Source organism: Liolophura sinensis, chromosome 12 (assembly GCF_032854445.1).
Source record: "Liolophura sinensis isolate JHLJ2023 chromosome 12, CUHK_Ljap_v2, whole genome shotgun sequence".
In the NCBI taxonomy this organism is placed as follows: Eukaryota; Metazoa; Mollusca; class Polyplacophora; order Chitonida; family Chitonidae; genus Liolophura; species Liolophura sinensis.
Genome location: NC_088306.1, coordinates 21,315,579 through 21,336,788, shown reverse-complemented (window position 1 = coordinate 21,336,788; position 21,210 = coordinate 21,315,579). Strand labels below are relative to the sequence as shown.

Genomic DNA, 21,210 nt, shown 5'->3' with positions numbered 1-21,210 from the left:
ATACATTAACTTTAGGCGCGTATTTTAGAAAATTCAGAAATAAAAATTTTGACCTTCTCGTAAATTCTATTTTAAGATAAATGAGTCAGTCAATTTTAGTGCCAAAAACTAAGCATTGTGACAAGCACTTTAATTTTCACCAAAATCAGAAATTATTTTATGAAATCGGATGATGTTCTTTGATACAAAGAACATCAAGTCACTCGTGTTACGAGCTAACGCCATGTCAGGTTGCGTTTCATGCAGTATGTGTTTTACACCCATGGGAACCCTCACAAAGTTCTCGGTCACAACGACCTGTCGCGCGTGCACAGCTGGCCGTCACACGTCTACCTGCAGAACTTTATATCCATGGATACATCGATCCTAGGTCTATTTCTTAGAATTCATGGAGCAGAAATCCAAAGACTCGTGGAGTCACAGCTGCATGTATGTTATGCAGGTTTACGTGAAAGCCCCCAAGATGTCAGTAACGCATATCGATGCAGCTTTCAAGTGTGACCTAGTTTTTGTGTCTATAACTACCTATAAATAGAGCTTGAAACGTTGAAACTTCAGAGATTCCCTGCATGCCGACGGACTATCCAGAGGCCTTCATATTCCAACCCACCAGTAAGTATATCCATGCTTTCCGATATTCGTGACACTGTTTGTAATGAGGCCCTACTTGTTCTGAAATTATTGATTTCAGTAGTCATGTTTTTTCATCTTATTATTTAAACACATATTGGCAAGAATTTGTGAAATGGCCTCAACTGGAAAGCACAGCTCAGAAAAAATTAAAATTGAAAGGTTGGAGAAGTTTTACAACGGACATGCTGCATTCTGCGGTAGGCCTAAGCCAGGTTAAAGGATAGCTTGTAACATTTTTGTCTTCCAAACGTTTTTAAAACTCGAAAATATCAAATCTATAGATCTCAGAGCAAACTTTTGCGAATATAACAGAAGTTAACCTAAACTAGACTTTTTGAGTTAATAATCTCATGTCCAATTTACGAAAATAACAAGCATCCCTCGGCGACTCGTTTACCTCTGTCATTAAAAGCTTAAAGCAGTGGATCAAACTGACCCATATTATGATATAGCCTATACACTAAAATGATGTGGATATAATTCCTCCTTATGCCAAAAAAGAAGAAGGAAAAAAAAACCCAACAAATTTGTGAAACCTTATTTTCAAGTAAGTCAAAGTACTTTTAAATGTATTCCAGCTAATATAATGTCGTACATGGTTTAAGACACGTTACCTGTCTAAATTTAGGAATTTTTTTCCAGTTTCGGCTATAAGGGTTGTCGTTTTACAAATGCTGTTGAGCTAAAACGTAAAGCCTATCCCAACTGGAGCATAAACTGGCACAGTTTTGCTTGATAAGTAATGTAACAAGCCTAGAAAGCGGTACATGCATGCACGTGCAGGAGAATGGACGGGTGGCCCATACTCCCTTACAGGGCAGTTGGAGGCTTAGCACTGGTGTCCTCGCGCGGAACTATTTAATCAGCAGTTACCAATAAAACTGGTTAATTTGTTGGTTAGAATCATAGTGTGCTTGTTACAGAGAAAGAGAATTTAGGCGTATCAATAGTTAATAGAAATACAAGGATGACCCCAGTCACCCCATTGACCTTGGGGTTGTTCATGATTGGTAACAGTGATCTAAGGCGAAAGTAGAGAGCGGCACGTGCTCTGTCTGTGTGTGGCCTAAAATCGCAATTGAGGACACGTATGGAAGCCGATAGATGACTTTTCGCTACATCGCTACCCCTACCACTATATATTAAAGCACGGCAACGCGGGTAACGAAGTAGAGATGTAGCCGGACAGCCAGGTAACGAAGTGAGGTAGCAAGGCGAATCATTTCCCCACCTCACTACCTCGAACGCTGTAGAAAGCTAACCATCGAGGTAACGAGGAAGCGATGTAGCCAGACAGCCAGGTAGCGAAGTGAGGTAGCAAGGCGAATCATTTCCCCCACCTCGCTACCTCGCTATGTATACCACTGTGGAACAAAGCAAGGGGTCAAGGTAACAAGGCAGCAATGTAGCCAGTCAGTCAGGTAACGAAGTGAGGTAACGAGGTCACAAGGCTGCCGGCTGCCCGATTACCCCGTAGGCGATGAGTCATACACTGTGAAGAAAAAGGGGATGAAGTTGAAATTTGTGGAAATCAAGACAAACCAAAAGGGAATGACAAAAAGCATAAGCTACCAAAAGCCATCTACACGCATTAAAACTGCCAGCAGGAGTATTTACGAGTGTGTCAGACAGAATTGGGATAAAATTCAGTATGATATAATCATTTTATTGGTATCGGTGAAGTGTTTGTGTCAGTTGTTGGCCTGCGTACCATTATTTCATCCGATCATCCGTGGAACACTACACGCTAAAAAAGAACCTAATGACTTGCCGACTAACAACAAAATCGCATGACGAGATAAGCTGAATGTTTTCAGACCTGCAACACAACATATAACATAATACTGTGTCATATTCAACATAATATTCTGTTAGGCTATATCACAGAATCTTTATTTTGAAGTAGTAAAATATGTGTGGTATATTTAACAGAATAATCGGTTGCAATAGTAGAATACATTCAAGCATCACTTAGACAAAATACTTTCTGTTAAAACTGACTGATTAATTTTTTTCAGTGTGTATCCGGCTACAACAAGACATGGTTGTTTTGTAACCGGTATCGTGTTGAAGGAGACGGCAAAACTAAATCAACGGACAGATGGTCTGTTTCAACACGACTCGGAACTTTGACTGAACTTTATGCTTTTGTCATGACAATACGTACAAAATTTTAAGTAGGTCTGGACCAGTTGACGTTTATTGATTTGCATTTAACATCATTGCATTTCTTTAACTATAATGCTTCTTAAGCTGTGATGCTAGGGGGTTATATAATACTATTATATAATCATGTGCGTGAAAGGTTAGAATAAAATTGAGGTAAATCGACAAAGGGTTGTATTTCACCGGTTTCGTATGACCAAATTGCCATCTGTCACACTGCCGTCGCTGCGCTGGCTTTACCCGCTTTCATATTTACTCTAGCTTTGTATTTACTTTTGTATTTAGCAGCTTAAGTATATTTTTGCTTCCTGTAGACGGCCTAACGCTCCTTCGTCGATAAGCTTGCTAACCACTGGAGCCTTTCACGTTCGTGACACAAAAGTCCATATAGAGGAGGACCTTTTGGAAAAACGACAACAATAAACCTAGCCGCCATCGTATGAAAAAATTTAAGCAAAGGTGAATAGTTGGATGAAGTATGAAAGCGTGCTGATAAAGAACCAGAGATGAGTGTTCATGTGTATTGTGTAGGAATTGATAAATAACTATCCCCCAAAGAGCATAATTTTTCAGGTATACATTAGTGAAATATTATTCAGATTTTTTTGGTTGAGTTTGATATTTATGTGATTCATGTGGCTTTCATAGAGTTGAATCAGAGGCGGATACTAGAGTTCTGTGTCCAGACGGCATAACGCATGCGTGGGTTTTGTAATTTGTTGGGAAGTTGCGCGACACCGTTCAGTTATAATGGCGGCCTACACTTCTTAGCTACACTCTACATATACTCAAAAAATTAATCTATTAGTTGTTATCTGAGTGATGTTAGAATGTAATCTGCTATTTGCAGCAGATTGTTCTGTTAAATATAACACATTTAACATAAAGATTCTATTAGAGGAACAGGATATTATGTTGAATATTACAGAATGTTGTGTTATAATACATAATATATAACAACAGACAATAACAATAAAATAAACAGATTAACTTTTACAGTGTGGTGAAATGACCTGACAGTGTTTACCTAGTTCTTGTTATCTACAGGTTTTTTGAATAAGCGCAACCGTCTGGCTTACCTTCTACCCTCTCCTACCCACGCAAGACTGCTAAACAACGTTGTATATACTCTTGCGTTATATATATATATATATATATATATATATATATATATATATATATATATATATATATATATATATATATATATATATATATATATATATATATATATGGCAGTTCTATCTGTTTACAATTACTTAGTACTTTTTGTGTGACTACTCACTATAGGAATAGGCTAGATTAGATTACTTGTGAGTTACATCCCTATCAGTAGAAAGCGTAAGTTCTCTCTAACCACAATGTATTTGCAGCGTTAAGGCAGACTTATTTTGTCCAATAAACCCACAAGGGCCTTCTCTTCTGTTTTCAAGTGTATATTTGCATGTAACAAACTATGTAGCACTGATTGTATGCTAAATATTTGTTATGTATATAAATGGTTACCTGAAAGTCCAAATGTGTCACGTGATGGTGAAATGTTTAATCTGAATTATGTGACTTTATTACGATAAATGTCATGATGTGTTGCCACTCACATTTGTCTGTTTCTTCGGTTGTCATGATAACCTGATTGCCATGGTAACCAGATTTCCCTTTCTCTGATATCTGCTGTATACAGCTCGACGTGAACTTCGTGTCCAGGCTACAACTCCAATTGTTTTGCAGTTTTGATTTTTGGTTGATGCATTGGCACGGATGTGATGTGTCGCGCCTCACGTTGATCCATTTTTATGCACCCGGTGCTATTAGGTAGATCAGATTATGGTACAATAATTTTGTCCATCTGTTCGTCCCCTATTTGTGTCCAGTATAATTATTTATACTGTCATAATGACGTCACATTTATGATGCTGCCTCACTAAAGCAAATGATCGAGTCATTAATCTCAACGGTATAGTTTTTCTATATGGACATAACCATGTGAGCACCGAAAAAATGATAGCAACTGACGCGAAGCTCTGATATAAACATCTGTAGTTCTTCCCATTTTATGTAGCCACAGCATTGATGAAATACAGCGAAATATTACTAAAACACAGCACAATTTGCTCAAATACATCACAGTATTACTGAAATACAGCTCTATATTGCTGAAATACAGTACAATATTCCTGAAATACAAAACCTCAAACATTCAAAACTCCAAACATTCATTCAGTAACATTCAATATCCAAAACAGTTATCTTCCTGTCAGCAAGGTTGATACTTGCTATAGGTTTCGTAACCATGTCGGACATCGTTACCTTTGATTAAGTGAAGATGAAAATAATGAGCAATATGTACACTAGGAACATTTCTTTTAATTTAAAGAAACCATTTGTCTGGCGGTGCAAGGCATGTTGATTGAAGGTTCGTTAAAAGTGAAAATGAAAGTATTTATACCTGCAAATTGCAGTTTGTATTTATAGTAACTACCGTTACGACGTACGTCGTTATTACTTGTGTTTCAAATGTGTTGGTTGCTAGGGCATTTACAATCGATACTCGAACATAAATGCTTCCATTTAGGCCGTGCGTGGGAAGGTCTGGCAGTCGTTTGTTCATCAGGGTTTCCCCCCATCTCCCAGTGTAATGCTGGCTACCGTTGTAGAAGTGAAATATTCATGAGTACGGCGTAAAACACTAATCAAATAAATAAATAAATAAAAGCAGTACAACATAAATGTAATACAAAAAGCTGCATCATATGGAGTAAATCCATAACATCGGCCATACTGTGATTGCTGGCAAATTGTCTCACGCAACCTCTGAAACACGGCCTCTTGTAAGCTTTTCAGAAAAAAACAGAATTTTGACAGGAGGCCGTATTCCAGAATTACTGTTTTATTCTAATTGCTTATGTAAACTTAAGGTAGTAACTTAAGCAACACGACAACATCTCTATTTCACTGATTTGGTAAAACTATGCTCTTCTGAAACGAAAATAATAGATTATCAACATTTTCTGTGTGTGAAAATGATAAATGTTAAATGTTATAAAATGTGAGTGTCAACATTTTAAAATGTTGCGCCGCGTAATGGTTACAAGTTGTAACATAGTACATTGCACGACTTTAACGTTAACAGACTACTACCTAACACAACATCTAAAGGTGTTAATTTATGTGACATAGTACATTGCAGAATTTTAACATTTATAGACTACTACCTAACACAACATCTAAAGGCGTTAATTTGTGTAACATAGTACATTGCAGGATTTTAACATTTACTGTCTAACACAACATCTAAAGGTGTTAATTTGTGTAACAGTGAATTACAGGATTTTAACATTTGCTGCCTAACACAACATCTAAAAGTGTTAATTTGTGTAACATAGTATATTACAGAATTTTAACATTTACTACCTAACAAAACATCTAGAAGTGTTAATTTTTGTGACAAAGTACATTGCAGGATTTTAACATTAATAGATTACTACATAACACAACGCCTAAAAGTGTTCATTTTGTAACATAGTGTATTACAGAATTTTAAGATTTACTGCCTAACACAACAGCTAAAAATGTTAACTTTTGTAATATAGTACATAGCAGAATTTTAACATTAATAGATTACTACATAACACAACGCCTAAAAGTGTTCATTTTGTAACATAGTGTATTACAGAATTTTAAAATTTACTGCCTAACACAACAGCTAAAAATGTTAACTTTTGTAATATAGTACATTGCAGAATTTTAACATTTATGGATTACTACCTAACAAAACATCTAGGAGTGTTAATTTGTCCTAAAATTATGTTAAGACAACATCTTTTAACCATTTTGTAAAGTGCTGAAATTCAAACACTTCAGGAAGTGGTAATCAAACATTATAAATGCTTGTACTATCTTCACGACTGCCAGAAATTTGGATTTAACATATTTAATGTTATACATATACCAGCCGTGTTTTTGTCATCTATCTGTGTGTAATTCTACAGGGAATCACATGTATGTGAATACAGACATACACAGGGTTGACATACATAGGGTTGACATATATAGGTTGTAAACATCCAGACATATATAGGGTTGCACTGTGAATGTACGGTTAAGGCCAGACTATAATTGATGTCCCTCGCCTTTTTCGCCTTAATCGTGGGCCGGCTAAATTCCAGATTCTTCGGTATATGTTTACCCTCCCTCCGTACCGCCACCACCACTTAACTACCACAGCCAATGAGATAGCCTACTGATACGCACTCGGGTTCAGTGTGAGTAGTGTATACCCAGTGAATCACTTAACACCCGCACGCATACAGGGACGGCAAGGGGGAGTTGTTCAGTAACGATTCACGTTCAAGCCTCGTCCAGATCACCCAACATCACTCAACTTTTGTTGACTCAACAAAACAAAAGTGTTGTAAATAACACAACCCAACACAGCTGAACACACGGCAGCAGTGTTGGACAAAATTGACCTATCTGATTTGTAGTTTGGACGTGACACTCAACTTACCTCAACAGCATTTAACTTGCTGTTAAGTCAACAACAGTTGAACGATGTTGGATAGTCTGGACGGGTATTTACGCAGAGCAGCGACGACAGTGTGATATCTCGCAAATGATCACACGTAAACCGTGAAATGCAGGCTCTTGTCTGTTGACCTGAATCAGGCTTATGTTATATCTGTTAATGTAAATGTAATTGAAGACCTCCGGCGTAGAGAGTCAAACCACAGCAGCAGCAACAGCGGCAGTCCGATAGTTGGCAAATGGTTACACACCATGTACCTGTGGAATACGGCTTCCTGTCAGTTAACCTTATGCTTTTATTCTATCTGTTCTTGAATGTAAACGTTTGCATTATGGCTTAAGTAGAGTTAGTCCAAATTAAACAAACCGAGACTCAAAATTGATTTTATTTTTACCAAATTGAGCTAAAAAAAAACCCGACCAATTTGGAGTCCGTATTGAGTTAAATTATATTTTACAAACCGAGCTAATTTTTATGTTGTATTGTACCATTATCTGTATAGATATCTATTTTAAATACAGCTATTTAATTCCACAGTTCTGTTGTAAATATATTTCTTCTGCTTTATTTTCCATGAGAAAATGGCAGTTTGTTAAGCTTAACCTTCTCAGTTCTGTATTTTTTTTTTTGCCGGATTTTAGAACGCAGTCTCATTACATTATATTCTTCCTTCAAAGTTCTATTGTTTATTTGACAGACAAAATAGTAAAAATGTATAATAAAATATTTGCTTCACTAGATTTCTTTCCTGTTCCCCCCAGCTGAATGAACTTATGAATTCTAATGTGAATGGAATTTCTTATCAATATGCTGATTTGACACGTGACACAGCTAGATCTTAATTATCACTGACGGACCAAGCATTCGCAATTTGGGGACTACTGCAAATAGTGCCATGTACGATGTCACTTCCATAATAGGCCTACTTAGATATACTGCTTTCTTGCTAACTGAGAAAGTACAACACTACTATTATAATGATTGAAAGCCAAGACACCATCTCTGTTCGATACATAATGACCGAATCTATTGTTAAAAGCCTCAGTAACCTGTGGATGTGCAGTGGCCAGGTAGCGGAAATTGGACCATGTACAATCCTGCGACGGCCGATCGCCTGAGAAACCTTTTTTTGTACGTTAGCGCTGCGAAATCAGTTTTCTCACATTGAGTTATCATCAACTAAACTGAGTGTAGTTAATTTTGTGTTTAATCAAAAAATTCAGTTTCCGAAGCCAAAATTGAGTTTAAACCCAATTTTACGAATCGAATATGGGTTCATGAAATCAATAGGGCCTATGTATGAATCCCTGAGACATGTTAGCCTCCTATGTTTAACTATTAAATACTCAGCTAACAAGCACTGCTGGTCGAAACTTGGGATATTTTATTTAACCTTAAGTATAGCTGTTTTATTTAAGGTATAGGTTGTATAAATATGTCATTTCTTTTAAAGACCTGAGTCAATCCTGTCAAATGCTACGCGAAACATGAAGTGTTGGCCATTCCTGAACTATTTGTTCTGTACGTGAGATTCCTCTTTTCTCTATCTTCAGAACCGTTAGGAACGTTGAGATAAAGGTAGAGAACAAGGCACGTCGGGTGTCACATGTCACGCGGGATAAGAGGTCGCCATGGCAACCAGGTAGGGAAACAAGCCGTTTTTTTCAAGCTGTATGAAAAATGAAAAAGACTTGGTGCTCAGCACTGAGAGCTTAGAGCAAGGAAACAGGACTGGTTGGTCCGGTGTCAGTATAATGTGTCTAAGTGGGGTGTTATGCCTGGTGTCTTCGGCATGGTACTTCAGTGGCTGCAGCACTTTGGCGACATGGACTCTAACTGCCACAAAAAGACAATGTAGACTCCAGCTCTGCTTAAAAGCATACGTACGCTGTGGTGATGCATGTATGGTAGACTTCCGCTTTGGTTTATGAGTACAGCAGTACAGAAACAGTGGCGCATTACAGGGAAGGTCTGTCAGTAACCTGCGGATAATCCTGGGTTTCTCTCGGTTTCCTCCCACCATAATGCTAGCCGTCGTCGTATGAGTGAAATAATCTTGAGTACGGCATAAAACACGAGTCAAAACCAAATCCTCTATCATTGTTTAATTCAGCATGTGTGAATACAGTTTAATGCTATTTTGCCGGTATTAACTACAGCCTTTTCGCGGAGAAATAATGCATCTTATTCCAGTTTCATGTTTCACAACACCCCCCCCCCCCCCCCACCCCCGCCCCGCCGAGCTGAATACTTTATTTTATGCAGATTGTATTATTAACTGCTTGGATTTATTTTTGCCCATTAAGATTTCTTTTTACCTATAGCCTGTGTAGCTCACAGTGTTGGACTTGTTCTTTTTAGTGGAAGTTTTGTAACGGACGAGCCCCATGAAGGACGTAAACTAAAGGAAGGTTTTGAGCGCCATGTTTTCATCACTCACTGCGAAGCGGACAACGAGTTTGCCAAGAATCTGTATCGGAAACTTCAGGCTAAAGGCTTTCAGTGCGGGATGGCTTCACAGGACTTCATGGGGGGCGTTCAGATTTTCGACCAGATTATCACTTTCATTGAGACATCCGAGAAAATCCTTTCCTTGATCTCAAGACAATCCCTGAAGAGCTACTGGTGCACACTGGAGCTCTCCTTGACACTGGAACGCTCCATTGACAACGACAGACTGGCTATTGTCCCAGTGCTCTTGGATGTGGAGACAAAGGAGCTTCCCGATGTGCTGAGACAGCTCGAGTGCATTGATGGGAAGGTGGACGGCTTCCTGGACGATGTCATGAACATGATAATTGGTTGGTTTTGGCGGTTTATTTATTACGCCACCAGTATAACTCCATACCTTTTCTGAAGCTCGTACATTCTGTCAATGATGCAAAAAAAGAGGTCTTCTCATTGTTTTTATGTTATTGGATGTTAAATATGATGACAACTCAGCATTTTAAGTAATTCCACACCAGTGACGTCTAATAAATTGCAATTGACATCACTGCATCTTTTTTAAATAATTCTGCTAAAACCATGATGCTAGGAGCGTGTAATTTTCAACTATTTATGCATTTACATGAACAGTTAGAATAAAACCATAACTGCGGTAAATTGGCAAGGGGACAAATTTCACCAATTACGCGTGACCATACATGCCATCTGTCAGCTGTCGTCGCTGCTGTGGTTTGTCTCTCTATATTGTACACGTTAATTATATTCGTTGTCGTTTTTAACTCTTGTCTGTTTTTGGCTACACTACAGCCGTAGGTGGGGCTGCTAAACACATCCTAATGGTAGATCCTTGTAGGTATAGCTGCTAATAATGTTAACTCTCGTTGATAGAAATACGGTATCATGTCGGATATTAATATTAATGTAAAATTTTGTTAGGTTACATATTTCTTATGTCTTACTAAAATTAACGTATCTCGTCTCCAATAATTTCCTGACATCCGCTTGACTTTGTTTGAAGTGTCTTTCTTCAGTGTCTCGTAAATTCGTTTGTGCAGGTCCGGATGTGTCTGTAGAGTCCTTACTTCCCGTGGGTAATGTGGGTCATGGCTTCGCGTGGTCGTACTACTACAGCTTCCTCAAAATCCTTTTACCAAGTAAGTGGACATCACAGGACACCACAGAACACCACGTGTGTATAAGCATACCTGCGTATATTTCTTTCGGAACACCACAGAACACCACGTGTGTATAAGCTTACCTGCGTATATTTCTTTCGGAACACTACAGAACACCACGTGTGTATAAGCTTACCTGCGTATATTTCTTTCGGAACGAGGGTCACTTTAAGAAAACTGTTTTCGTGAAAGACGTTGTCTAGGTTATATTAAGGCGAGGTCATTTACGAGAAAAGTTACGCAAAATTTATTTACAAAGTTTTGTGAAAGTAAGGTGAATGTCAGTAGGGTGTATTCGGTGTAATGCTTAATTGAGGCAGCATAAGAGTCTCAATGATACAATGAAACCGGCCCCGATGGCTCAGTTCGGAGAGCGTGGGCTTCGAGGGAGGAGGGGAGGAGGAGGGGGGGGGGGTAGATCCAAGGTCAATCCTGGGTCACACCTAAGACCTTAAAAGAGAAAGCTGTAGCTTCCTTGGTTGGACTTCAGCACTAAGGGATTGTACAACGACTGACTGACCCGTATGAGTATGATGGCTTGGGTGGGGTGGCTTACTTGCCTTCGGTAAGTCGTCTCAGTGAAGCAGCACTAGATATAAGAGCGGCAGAATATCAGTCCTGCAACTAGGAGGCACATTACCTTCATTTTAAGGACTCTTTCGTCGTCATATGACTGAAATTTTGTTACGACGTTTGACCCTAAGTACGCACTCACTCAATGGTACAATGGCATTAAAACAGAAACATATGGAGCAGGCCATGGCCGGCTGGTTAATATGCTTGTTTCTCAATCGCGGGTTCAAACCTGGGACAGGAAATGTATGGAATCACCAACATTGACTGTTCATGGACCTTCGTGATAGTAACCATGATCAAACATTCTATGTGCATCATGATAGTTTTTGTTCGCTTCTTTCAAGTTCTTAATGAACGGATTCAAAAGTGTCCCCACTGGCAATCCGACCCTAAACGCCGGTGTATACCACGAAGGATGTACCTCCTATTACCGGAAAGCTGTATATGTCCTGGGAAACTGACGGATTGGGACAAGAGAATCGTGGCTGACACGCCACTAGAACCCGTGATAAGGTGGAGAGCTGGCAAGGAACGTACATATAAGAACTCTGTTTACAAAATACAAGATGACAAGGTACGAGTCTTTAAATACTTCAAAACTAATCTCTTAAGTTAATTTTGTCTTAGTGATGTATTCTGTTATTATAACATATTATATATATTTTGTCAAATTTGACATAATATCCTTTTAATGTAATAGAATCTTTTTGAATTCATAGAATATATGTGTCATATTTAACGGTATCATCTGCTACAATAAGAGAATACACTCTAGAGTACAACATTCTGTTAAATTTATTTTTTTGGAATGAATTGAAAGTCAAATTCGGCGTGTATGTACGCTGTCAATGTATTTGTTTGTTTATCTGATTTGAGTTTGGTGTCGCTCGCAAGAATTATTCACTTGCACGACGGTGTTTTTGATTAGAGGATTTAGGCGTTGAAACAAATATTCGTATGCCTATACGTATCGTGACACCGTCATAATAGACGATCCGGGTCAGTAATCCCAGGACAAGTTTCCAAAACAAAAGTTCATTCAAAACAAAACAAAAAACCATTAAAGAACTAAGAAACTACAAGTAAAGAGATTGGTACGTAATTACGGAAACAGATGCAATCAACAGGTTTCAGGAAAGACGCAAAGAATGTTCTAGGCGCGGCTAGGAATAATGCAGCTTTATTCTACAAATAACAGTCGATACAAAGAACCCCTTCGATAAATTATTATTTAACATAACCGAAAACCAGCCTCATTACAGCTACGAGTATCGGTAACTCCATATTACACGATGCCTCCATTGTTTGCCGCGGGTCATTCGTCCTACGTACCCACCAGTTTGCTCGCGGATCACAGGTGGTCAAGGGATGCTTACTAATTTCGCTGCTTCACTCATCGGGATTTGAGCTCTCTACTATCTGAGCTGTTAGGTATTTCTTGTTTGCTATTGCTAGTATAAGCACTGGAAAGCAGGTTCCGTTACACCGTTTTGTGGAAGCCGGGGTGAGGCCATCATCATATCATCGTATTATGTTTTCTCGGTATTGATACTTTTCAACAACAACACAACCTCGTCGAACATAACGCCCTGTGTCCCAACTATTTAAAACAACTAAAGACAAATATGTTTCCAATTTCAGAAAAGCCGATTAATTATTACATGCCACTGGATTTTTTTTTTCAAGGAAATTTATTATTTGCATAAATCAGAAAATATTAAAGCTTCTGAATGAGTTCTTCCATGTATCTGCACAAATTTATTTATTTAAAACACTATTTATTTATTGATTATTATTTATTTATTTAAAGTGGTACATAGTACATTGCTGGGGATTTTCTTTAGAATTTTTAGAATTTAGATTTTTTTTAGAAATTGCCGTGTTGAGAAATATCATTTTCCTTGAGTCCAGGTCAAGCTCTGCTGGTAAAAAGTGTTTGAAGGCTATCAAAACATAGAAATTTGCTGCATTCTTTTCAGGCTAACGTGAGTTTGGTAGCTTCTTGTATACCTTAAAAAAATTACTAAATTGGTTAATGCGAACATAAACGATAATACGAAGTAAACGTACATGGTAAACCTATGCAGTTTGTCACTGCACCATGTGTAATGGATAACATCTTAAGGGCTTCATATAAGACCACATCAATATAGCTAATACATTACTGAATTATATAATTTTCCAACCTATACATGTGCGTCACAGTAATTAAGATGAATTTTAATAATTAGAAAAATTCGTCCGAATTTAGTCACTAAAACGGCGATTTCATGAAACGAATGATTCTTGCAAAACAATGGAACCATTGTGTAGGTCAGTTACCGACTTTGGTTTCGGTGTCCAAGCTAGATGATCACCCAGTCTTGGCCGTCTTTTGTCAGGTAGGTCGCTTCGCGACCTCTGTGATAAAAGGCGGTCTGGATTGGATGATTATCTAGCTTGAAGACCTCAACCTCAGGCGGTAACTGTGACTTACTGCATAGGCCAGAATTAGTCCATCAACAAACACATCACAAAAACATGACCAGTTTTCATTTCTTATGTGAGAACAACTAACACGATAATTTATAGAGGAATGGCTTCTTCTGTGGACCAAATAGTGTAGAATGATAAATGAACGTTTCAGGTTTAACATTGTACTTAACAATTGTTCAGTCATGTGACGACGAGGAGTTATTAGGTAGAGCAAATCACTGAAGTATCGTGCAGGAGACACTCAGTCACATTATACAGACACCGAGGCAACCAGTCCTGTTTCCTTGCTCTAAGCTCTTAGTGCTGAGCGCCAAGCATGGCAACAACAAGTACAATTTTTAAACTCGTTGGTATTTGGCCTTGCGATTATTGACCTGGAACGTCCTTTTTGGTTAACAGATGGTATAAGAAAGTCTGATTTCGAACTATAAATTAACAATTTTTCAGTCATAAGGTGTGTGTACATGTTCTGTGTCTTCTTGTGGCAGAGCGAGTCCATTCAGCCAAAGTGCTTCTGCATTGCACTGAAGTATCATGCCGAAGACACTAGACATGACACCTCGCGCAGTCACATTATACTGACGGGCCAATCAGTCCTGTTTCCTTGCTCTCCCCTCTCAGTGCTGAGCGCAAGCGAGGAAGCAACAAGTACCATTTTTAAAGTCTCGACCGGGGTTTGATCCCGGGGCCTCTCCACGTCGAGGCGGATACTCCAAATACTGTACGTAAGTCAGTTAGAAATTTAATTCCTTTATTGTTTTCAGACGTTTTACTTTCTTGGCGAGTTTTGTTCGGTGGTTCAACCTATGAACGACATGGAGGTAGGCGGAATCGCCCGGATGAGCGCTGACGAAAAGAAACGTCAGCTGTACCGCTTTAAATGTACCCTGGAAGATATACTTGGGTATTACCACTCAAACAAGTACAGACTCATTCTGTTTAATGACACTGATGGTAAGTGTAAAGCGTACCCACTCTGTATAATGACACTGATGGTAGGTGTAAAGCGTATCCATTCTGTATAATGACACTGATGGTAAGTGTAAAGCGTACCCATTCTGTATAATGACACTGATGGTAAGTGTAAAGCGTGCCCATTCTGTATAATGATACTGATGGTAAGTGTAAAGCGTACCCATTCTGTATAATGATACTGATGGTAAGTGTAAAGCGTACCCATTCTGTATAATGACACTGATGGTAAATGTAAAGCGTACCCATTCTGTATAATGATACTGATGGTAAGTGTAAAGCGTACTCATTCTGTATAATGACACTGATGGTAAGTGTAAAGTGTACCCATTCTGTATAATGACACTGATGGTAAGTGTAAAGCGTACCCATTCTGTATAATGACACTGATGGTAAGTGTAAAGCGTGCCCATTCTGTATAATGATACTGATGGTAAGTGTAAAGCGTACCCATTCTGTATAATGATACTGATGGTAAGTGTAAAGCGTACCCATTCTGTATAATGATACTGACGGTAAGTGTAAAGCGTACCCATTCTGTATAATGATACTGATGGTAAGTGTAAAGCGTACCCATTCTGTATAATGACACTGATGGTAAGTGTAAAGCGTGCCCATTCTGTATAATGATACTGATGGTAAGTGTAAAGCGTACCCATTCTGCATAATGATACTGACGGTAAGCGTAAAGCGTACCCATTCTGTATAATGACAGTGATTTGTCCCCCTATTTTCCCCCATCAATAAACCAGACAGTTATGGTATAACTGAAAAGGCCATGGGTATGGAATAAATAAATAAATAAATAAATAAATGCCTTATGAAGTAACAATCTAATAAAGAGATGAATAAATGGGAAAAAATTCATGTGACTTTGATCCTGTTTATATTTAGGTAACATTGATGATGGCAGAGTGTCCCAAGAACTTCTCAAGCTGATCAGGGAGGATATACGTGCCGACATTGAGGCGGAGAAACTGAATGGTAGGTTTCCGGAGAATAAAACATGTGTGTTGTTTTCGATACTTTCGTATTTTGGACTATAACATGTTTTCTTGCGTCACAATTGATTACATACCTATCTGTCTACGGCATCCGATACAGCCATGTGATACAAAGTCTTGTCTCAGATGATGACGTCAGCACTCTTTCTGGGGCTACTTTGAACTCCCTGACCTTGCTTGTGCCCTCTGCTTGTGCCTCTACTGGAAATCCCTGGACTATTTATTTATATTTAGGATATGCAGTGCCGACTAACATCCGAGCAATATAATGTTACCGGCGAATTCTTTCCACGCTGAAATTTCAGTGTTGTTGAGAACTGCAGTAGGCCTAATTATGTGTTTTATTCAAGTAAGTATGTAAGTTATTTCAGTTATGTTCCATTTTGACATTTGATTTGTTTTGTGTTGTTGCTGTGAATCACAGAGTGGTGACATTTTGACGTAACCTCCACGATGACGTCAGCCCTGTTTCTGGAATTCCCGTGTGGCGTAGGGATACGGAATGAAAACGTGATGATATTGCTTAAAACTTGTTATTATTCGTCAGGCATCATGGAGTAGAAAATCTAGGATTATTTTCGAATAAGTTTCAATCAGTTTTAAGGTTTGCATTCACATTTTGTTGAGTGATTTAATATGTATTAAGAACTATGTTTGTTTGCGGGTTAACTAGAGGCTTAATCAGCTACTTCATTGCCATGGTTGAACTTGTGAGTTTGTCGTTTCATTCCCGTTCGTTTCGTTGAATAACGAGATATATGATAAAAAATCATCAAGACTGTGCGTGTTCTGCGAAGTTGTATCAATATCTCGTGATCGGAAGTCGGGTTGTCACATCAGACTCGACCTCAGACATATCGATCTGTCATGATCTCTATTTATGAACGACATTAGAATTCATGACGAAAGAATCTATTCACAGGAAAGAACGAATAGACTGCGTCATTTGAACCAGAATTCCTTTGGAGGCTTTCCATCGGCTGGTGTAGATTACAACATCACGTGATCCACACACTATCTGTGATATGTTTTAAAGATCACGTAAGCGCCAAGCGAGGCAGCAACAAGTACCATTTTTAAACTCTGTGGTATGGCCCGACCGGGTTTGATCACGGGGTCTTCCGGCTTCGAGGTGGACTTTCTAAACCACTGGGCCGCCGAAGCGGTCTAGACTGGTGAAAGCCTTAATGTTGTGTGGCATGTTGTAATGGCATTTAAAAGTTAAAAGGTATAGATAGCATGAGATTATTTGAAACAATTTCTAAAAGCTAACTCTTTGTGACAGCAAACATGTTAAACATTGCTTAGTACCTACATCGAAACTTCACCAAATGCTAACCAGAAGCTGTCGTCTGTTGAACCTTGTCTTGATAAAATCTTGCTGAAAAACGGGTGACATGACATTTAAATGTCAGAGTTATTCCCCTTTTTGTGATGCCTTGGTTTTCATTTCACCACGACATCTGAGGGAATACTTCACTTGAACTCTCTCTGTTCACGTTAATTCTGACGGCGTTGTCTTGCTATTTACATCAATTCTGACGCATTGTCTGCTATTTACATCAATTCTGACAAGCATTGTCTGCTATTCACATCAATTCTGGACGGCATTGTCTGCTATTTACATCAATTCTGGCGGCATTGTCTGCTATTTACATCAAATTCTGGCGGCATTGTCTGCTATTTACATCAATTCTGGCATTGTCTGCTATTCCCATCAATTCTGACATCATTGTCTGCTGTTCACATCAATTCCTGACGGCATTGTCTGCTATTCACATCAATTCTGACGGCATTGTCTGCTATTCACATCAATTCTGACATCATTGTCTGCTATTTAACATCAATTTTTGACGGCATTGTCTGCTATTTACATCAATTCTGACAGCATTGTCTGCTATTTACATCAAATCTGACAGCATTGTCTGCAGTTCACATCAGTTCTGGACGCGTTGTCTGCTGTTCACATAAAATCTGACGGCGTTGTCTGCTGTTCACATCAAATCTAACGGCATTGTCTGCTATTCACATCAATTCTGACAGCATTGTCTGCTGTTTACATCAATTCTGACGGCATTGACTGCTATTCACATCAATTCTGACATCATTGTCTGCTATTTACATCAATTCTGAACATCATTATCTGCTATTTACATCAATTCTGACAGCATTGTCTGCTATTTACATCAATTCTGACATCATTGTCTGCTATTCACATCAATTCTGACAGCATTGTCTGCTAATTCACATCAATTCTGACGGCATTGTCTGCTATTCACATCAATTCTGACATCATTGTCTGCTATTTACATCAATTCTGACGGCATTGTCTGCTATTTACATCAATTCTGACATCAAGTCTGCTATTCACATCAATTCTGACGGCATTGTCTGCTATTTACATCAATTCTGACGGCATTGTCTGCTTATATTCACATCAATTCTGACATCATTGTCTGCTGTTTACATCAATTCTGACGGCATTGTCTGCTATTTACATCAATTCTGACATCATTGTCTGCTATTCACATCAATTCTGACAGCATTGTCTGCTATTTACATCAATTCTGACAGCATTGTCTGCTGTTCACATCAATTCTGACGGCGTTGTCCTGCTGTTCACATAAAATCTGACGGCGTTGTCTGCTGTTCACATCAAATCTAACGGCATTGTCTGCTATTCACATCAATTCTGACGGCATTGTCTACTATTCACTCTGTATCTTATGAACGTCTTGGGTAATTAACTTTACCTTTTCTTAAACAAATCTTAACAGAAATCCTGAATGTGCAAAATTGTGTTTCAAGTGAAACTCGTATAAGATTTTAAGAGTGGAATTTAAACTAAATATATTTCTGTGTTTTTAGTTTTAGAGTGTTCCATTTATTACTACATGTGACATTGGTTGAACTATAAGTCAGATCGCATTTAAAAGGTTTGACAAAAGGCAGAAGTATTTGATAAGCGCTTGCGCGATAAACAGGACACTGGCTTTGCCAGAGAAAAAGGTCAGCATTTTTACTGTGCTGAAAATGGGTGTTGTATGTATACACGAGCTTATTTAATACTTGCAAATACTATTTTTTTTTTTATTTTACAAAGACTGTCTCACCTATCTCATTTCAGCTTGTGAACCATCTTACCTAAGGCAAAATACCTGTCAGGATAGGTTTGTATTATTTCACTTATATCCTAATTTGTTTATTGCATCTTAATTTCTTACTTTATATATACTCGGGCCTCCGTGATCGTGTGGTTAGTGCTAGTGTCGAGTGCTTGCACAGCACAAACACAGATCCTCTCGCCAGTGCGGTCACTGTGAGTTCAAGTCCAGCCAGTGTTGGGTGAATCTCCGGTCTTTTTGTGGGACGACCTGCCCGTAATCTGCGGATGGCCTCGAGTGACTATAAGTGACATATCCTTGTGTATGCGTAAAACACCAATCAAATGAGTCAATAAATACTTAACATAATTTTTGTTCCTTTGGCATTTTATTGTGGAAAGTTGACTCCGAAATTGGTTTTGAAATGATTGACCTTGTACGTTCTGATATGGTTGACGGGTGGTTTACAAATGTCTGTTGCCATGGATATGTAGAAATATTGCCGAGTAGTCTGTAAGACAGCCCGTTTGTATGAAATCATTTGTTTTACAAGCTTCTCTGTCAAGAATATACTAACGATTTCAATATAACGACTTCAGGATGAAGAGTAAAAGCAGATCTGCGACAGCGGTGTGATAGTTTATTTATATGATAGATGCTTTACGCCGTACTCAAGAATATTTCACTTATGCGGCGGCTACCAGCATTATAGTGGCAGGAAAGTGTGATAGCTGATAAATGGTCACAAAGTACCCGCAGTGAAAACTGGGCATTTGTCAATTTACTTGAGTTATAGGGTTTTGTTCTAGTTGACTCTTCATGTTAATGCCTAAATGTGAAATGGTGAATGTGAACTTTTTTGTGGCTATCAAGCTTTTTGACAGAGTTTAAAGGCTCATTATGCTTGAAACAAGGCATTCGCTAATTAGACACCAACTTCCCAACCACCGGATTTTCATGAAAGTGTGACCGAAATTACAACTGTTCAAACATAAATCGTGCACTGTGCAATAGCAACGAAAACGTGGACAGATTCAGCAGGCTTGTGACCATCGTACTTCCATGTCCATATTTCTTGGCAAGCAAGATTGGATATATTCCGTGTATTGCCATTGGCTTTTCGTTTTGGTTTCGGTTGTGGCTTCAAATCAGGAGGTTCATCATATACCTTGCGATGGGCGGTGGTTACAGGTAACTCTACTGATACTCCGGTATCCTCGCTTCATTTGTATGATGGCATCGTAGAAGCCATAAACCCACCACCACCACCACCGTCATGAAACTACGTTTCACAGTGCAACATTAGGCAGCAATCGAATAAACACATGTTTAGCTTAAAATAGATCATCGTCGATGGGTCATTATTGTATACGGAAATCCTAGTTTTGTCCAGTCTACACTGTTCTCGTGGCTAGCTTTATAGACGGGTCTTACACCACTTTCTGTGGAGGTGGCTTACTTTCAGCTAATATGGCATAAACTTTGAACTCGCAGATGTCAGAAGTGGTAAAATTCGTCCGTGAGTACAAATCTGAATGGTTTACTCATTATATTCGCCCTTTATAATCACATAAGTTGTTACTGTTGTGGTTTCAGCTCTCAAAATGACGAATTCCGCCATGGAAACTGGCAATGGCGGCGTTGGTATGGAAACTGAAAATGGCGGTGTTACTATGGAAATTGACCATCACCCGAAAACAGGGGAACCGGAAGCCAGCCGGAGTCTGGGTTTTAATGAACACTGGAAATATCATGCTTTTATCATGTACGGTGAGGAGAAGAAGACCGGAAGTTTGCGATAGCATTAACAAATTTTCTTGAGAAAGAAAAACACATGAAATGCGCTGTAAAAAGATCGCGACCTGAGCGCCAATAAGCAGATGTTAGAGGAAATGCGGGAAATGACGAGGCGATCCAAGAGAACGATCTTGATCCTGTCTGATGAAACGTCTGAAAACGTTCTAACGATCTTCCACATGCTGAGAGTGCCGAATAAGGACGAACTTGAGCAATCGGTCCAGCCAATACCAGTGCTACGAGGAACGCCCAAAGCTAAATATATTCATGATTTTTGTAAAAATCTAACTTACGTCCAAAGCAAAGAAGAGAACTACAAAGAACAGTTGTTTCAA

At 38.7% G+C, this 21,210-nt stretch overlaps 1 protein-coding gene across 3 annotated transcripts; it reads left to right on the top strand.

Annotated features, from left to right (window-relative positions):
- Window positions 1-471: 471 nt before the first annotated feature.
- On the top strand, window positions 472-21,127 carry LOC135479104 (stimulator of interferon genes protein-like). Of its 3 annotated transcripts, none has more exons than XM_064758825.1 (9): window positions 472-612; window positions 8,878-8,966; window positions 9,686-10,125; window positions 10,828-10,926; window positions 11,868-12,097; window positions 14,763-14,952; window positions 15,865-15,954; window positions 19,102-19,144; window positions 20,675-21,127. In XM_064758825.1, exons 2-9 carry the CDS (start codon window positions 8,956-8,958, stop codon window positions 20,733-20,735), a joined length of 1,164 nt encoding a protein of 387 aa, XP_064614895.1. In that variant the 5' UTR covers window positions 472-612; window positions 8,878-8,955; the 3' UTR covers window positions 20,736-21,127. The 3 variants fall into 3 exon arrangements, with proteins under 3 accessions (XP_064614895.1, XP_064614898.1, XP_064614897.1); XM_064758827.1 differs by lacking the exon at window positions 472-612 and adding an exon at window positions 7,248-7,600; XM_064758828.1 differs by lacking the exons at window positions 15,865-15,954; window positions 19,102-19,144; window positions 20,675-21,127 and adding an exon at window positions 14,998-15,746 and having other exon boundaries at window positions 14,763-14,956.
- Window positions 21,128-21,210: the final 83 nt, after the last annotated feature.

Bases quoted from the DNA above. Each gene is read 5' to 3' on its own strand.
- LOC135479104 (XM_064758825.1), top strand. The intron at 14,953-15,864 runs GTAAGTGTAAAG...GTTTATATTTAG, and splicing joins TCTGTTTAATGACACTGATG to GTAACATTGATGATGGCAGA. The intron at 19,145-20,674 runs GTTTGTATTATT...TTGTGGTTTCAG, and splicing joins CAAAATACCTGTCAGGATAG to CTCTCAAAATGACGAATTCC.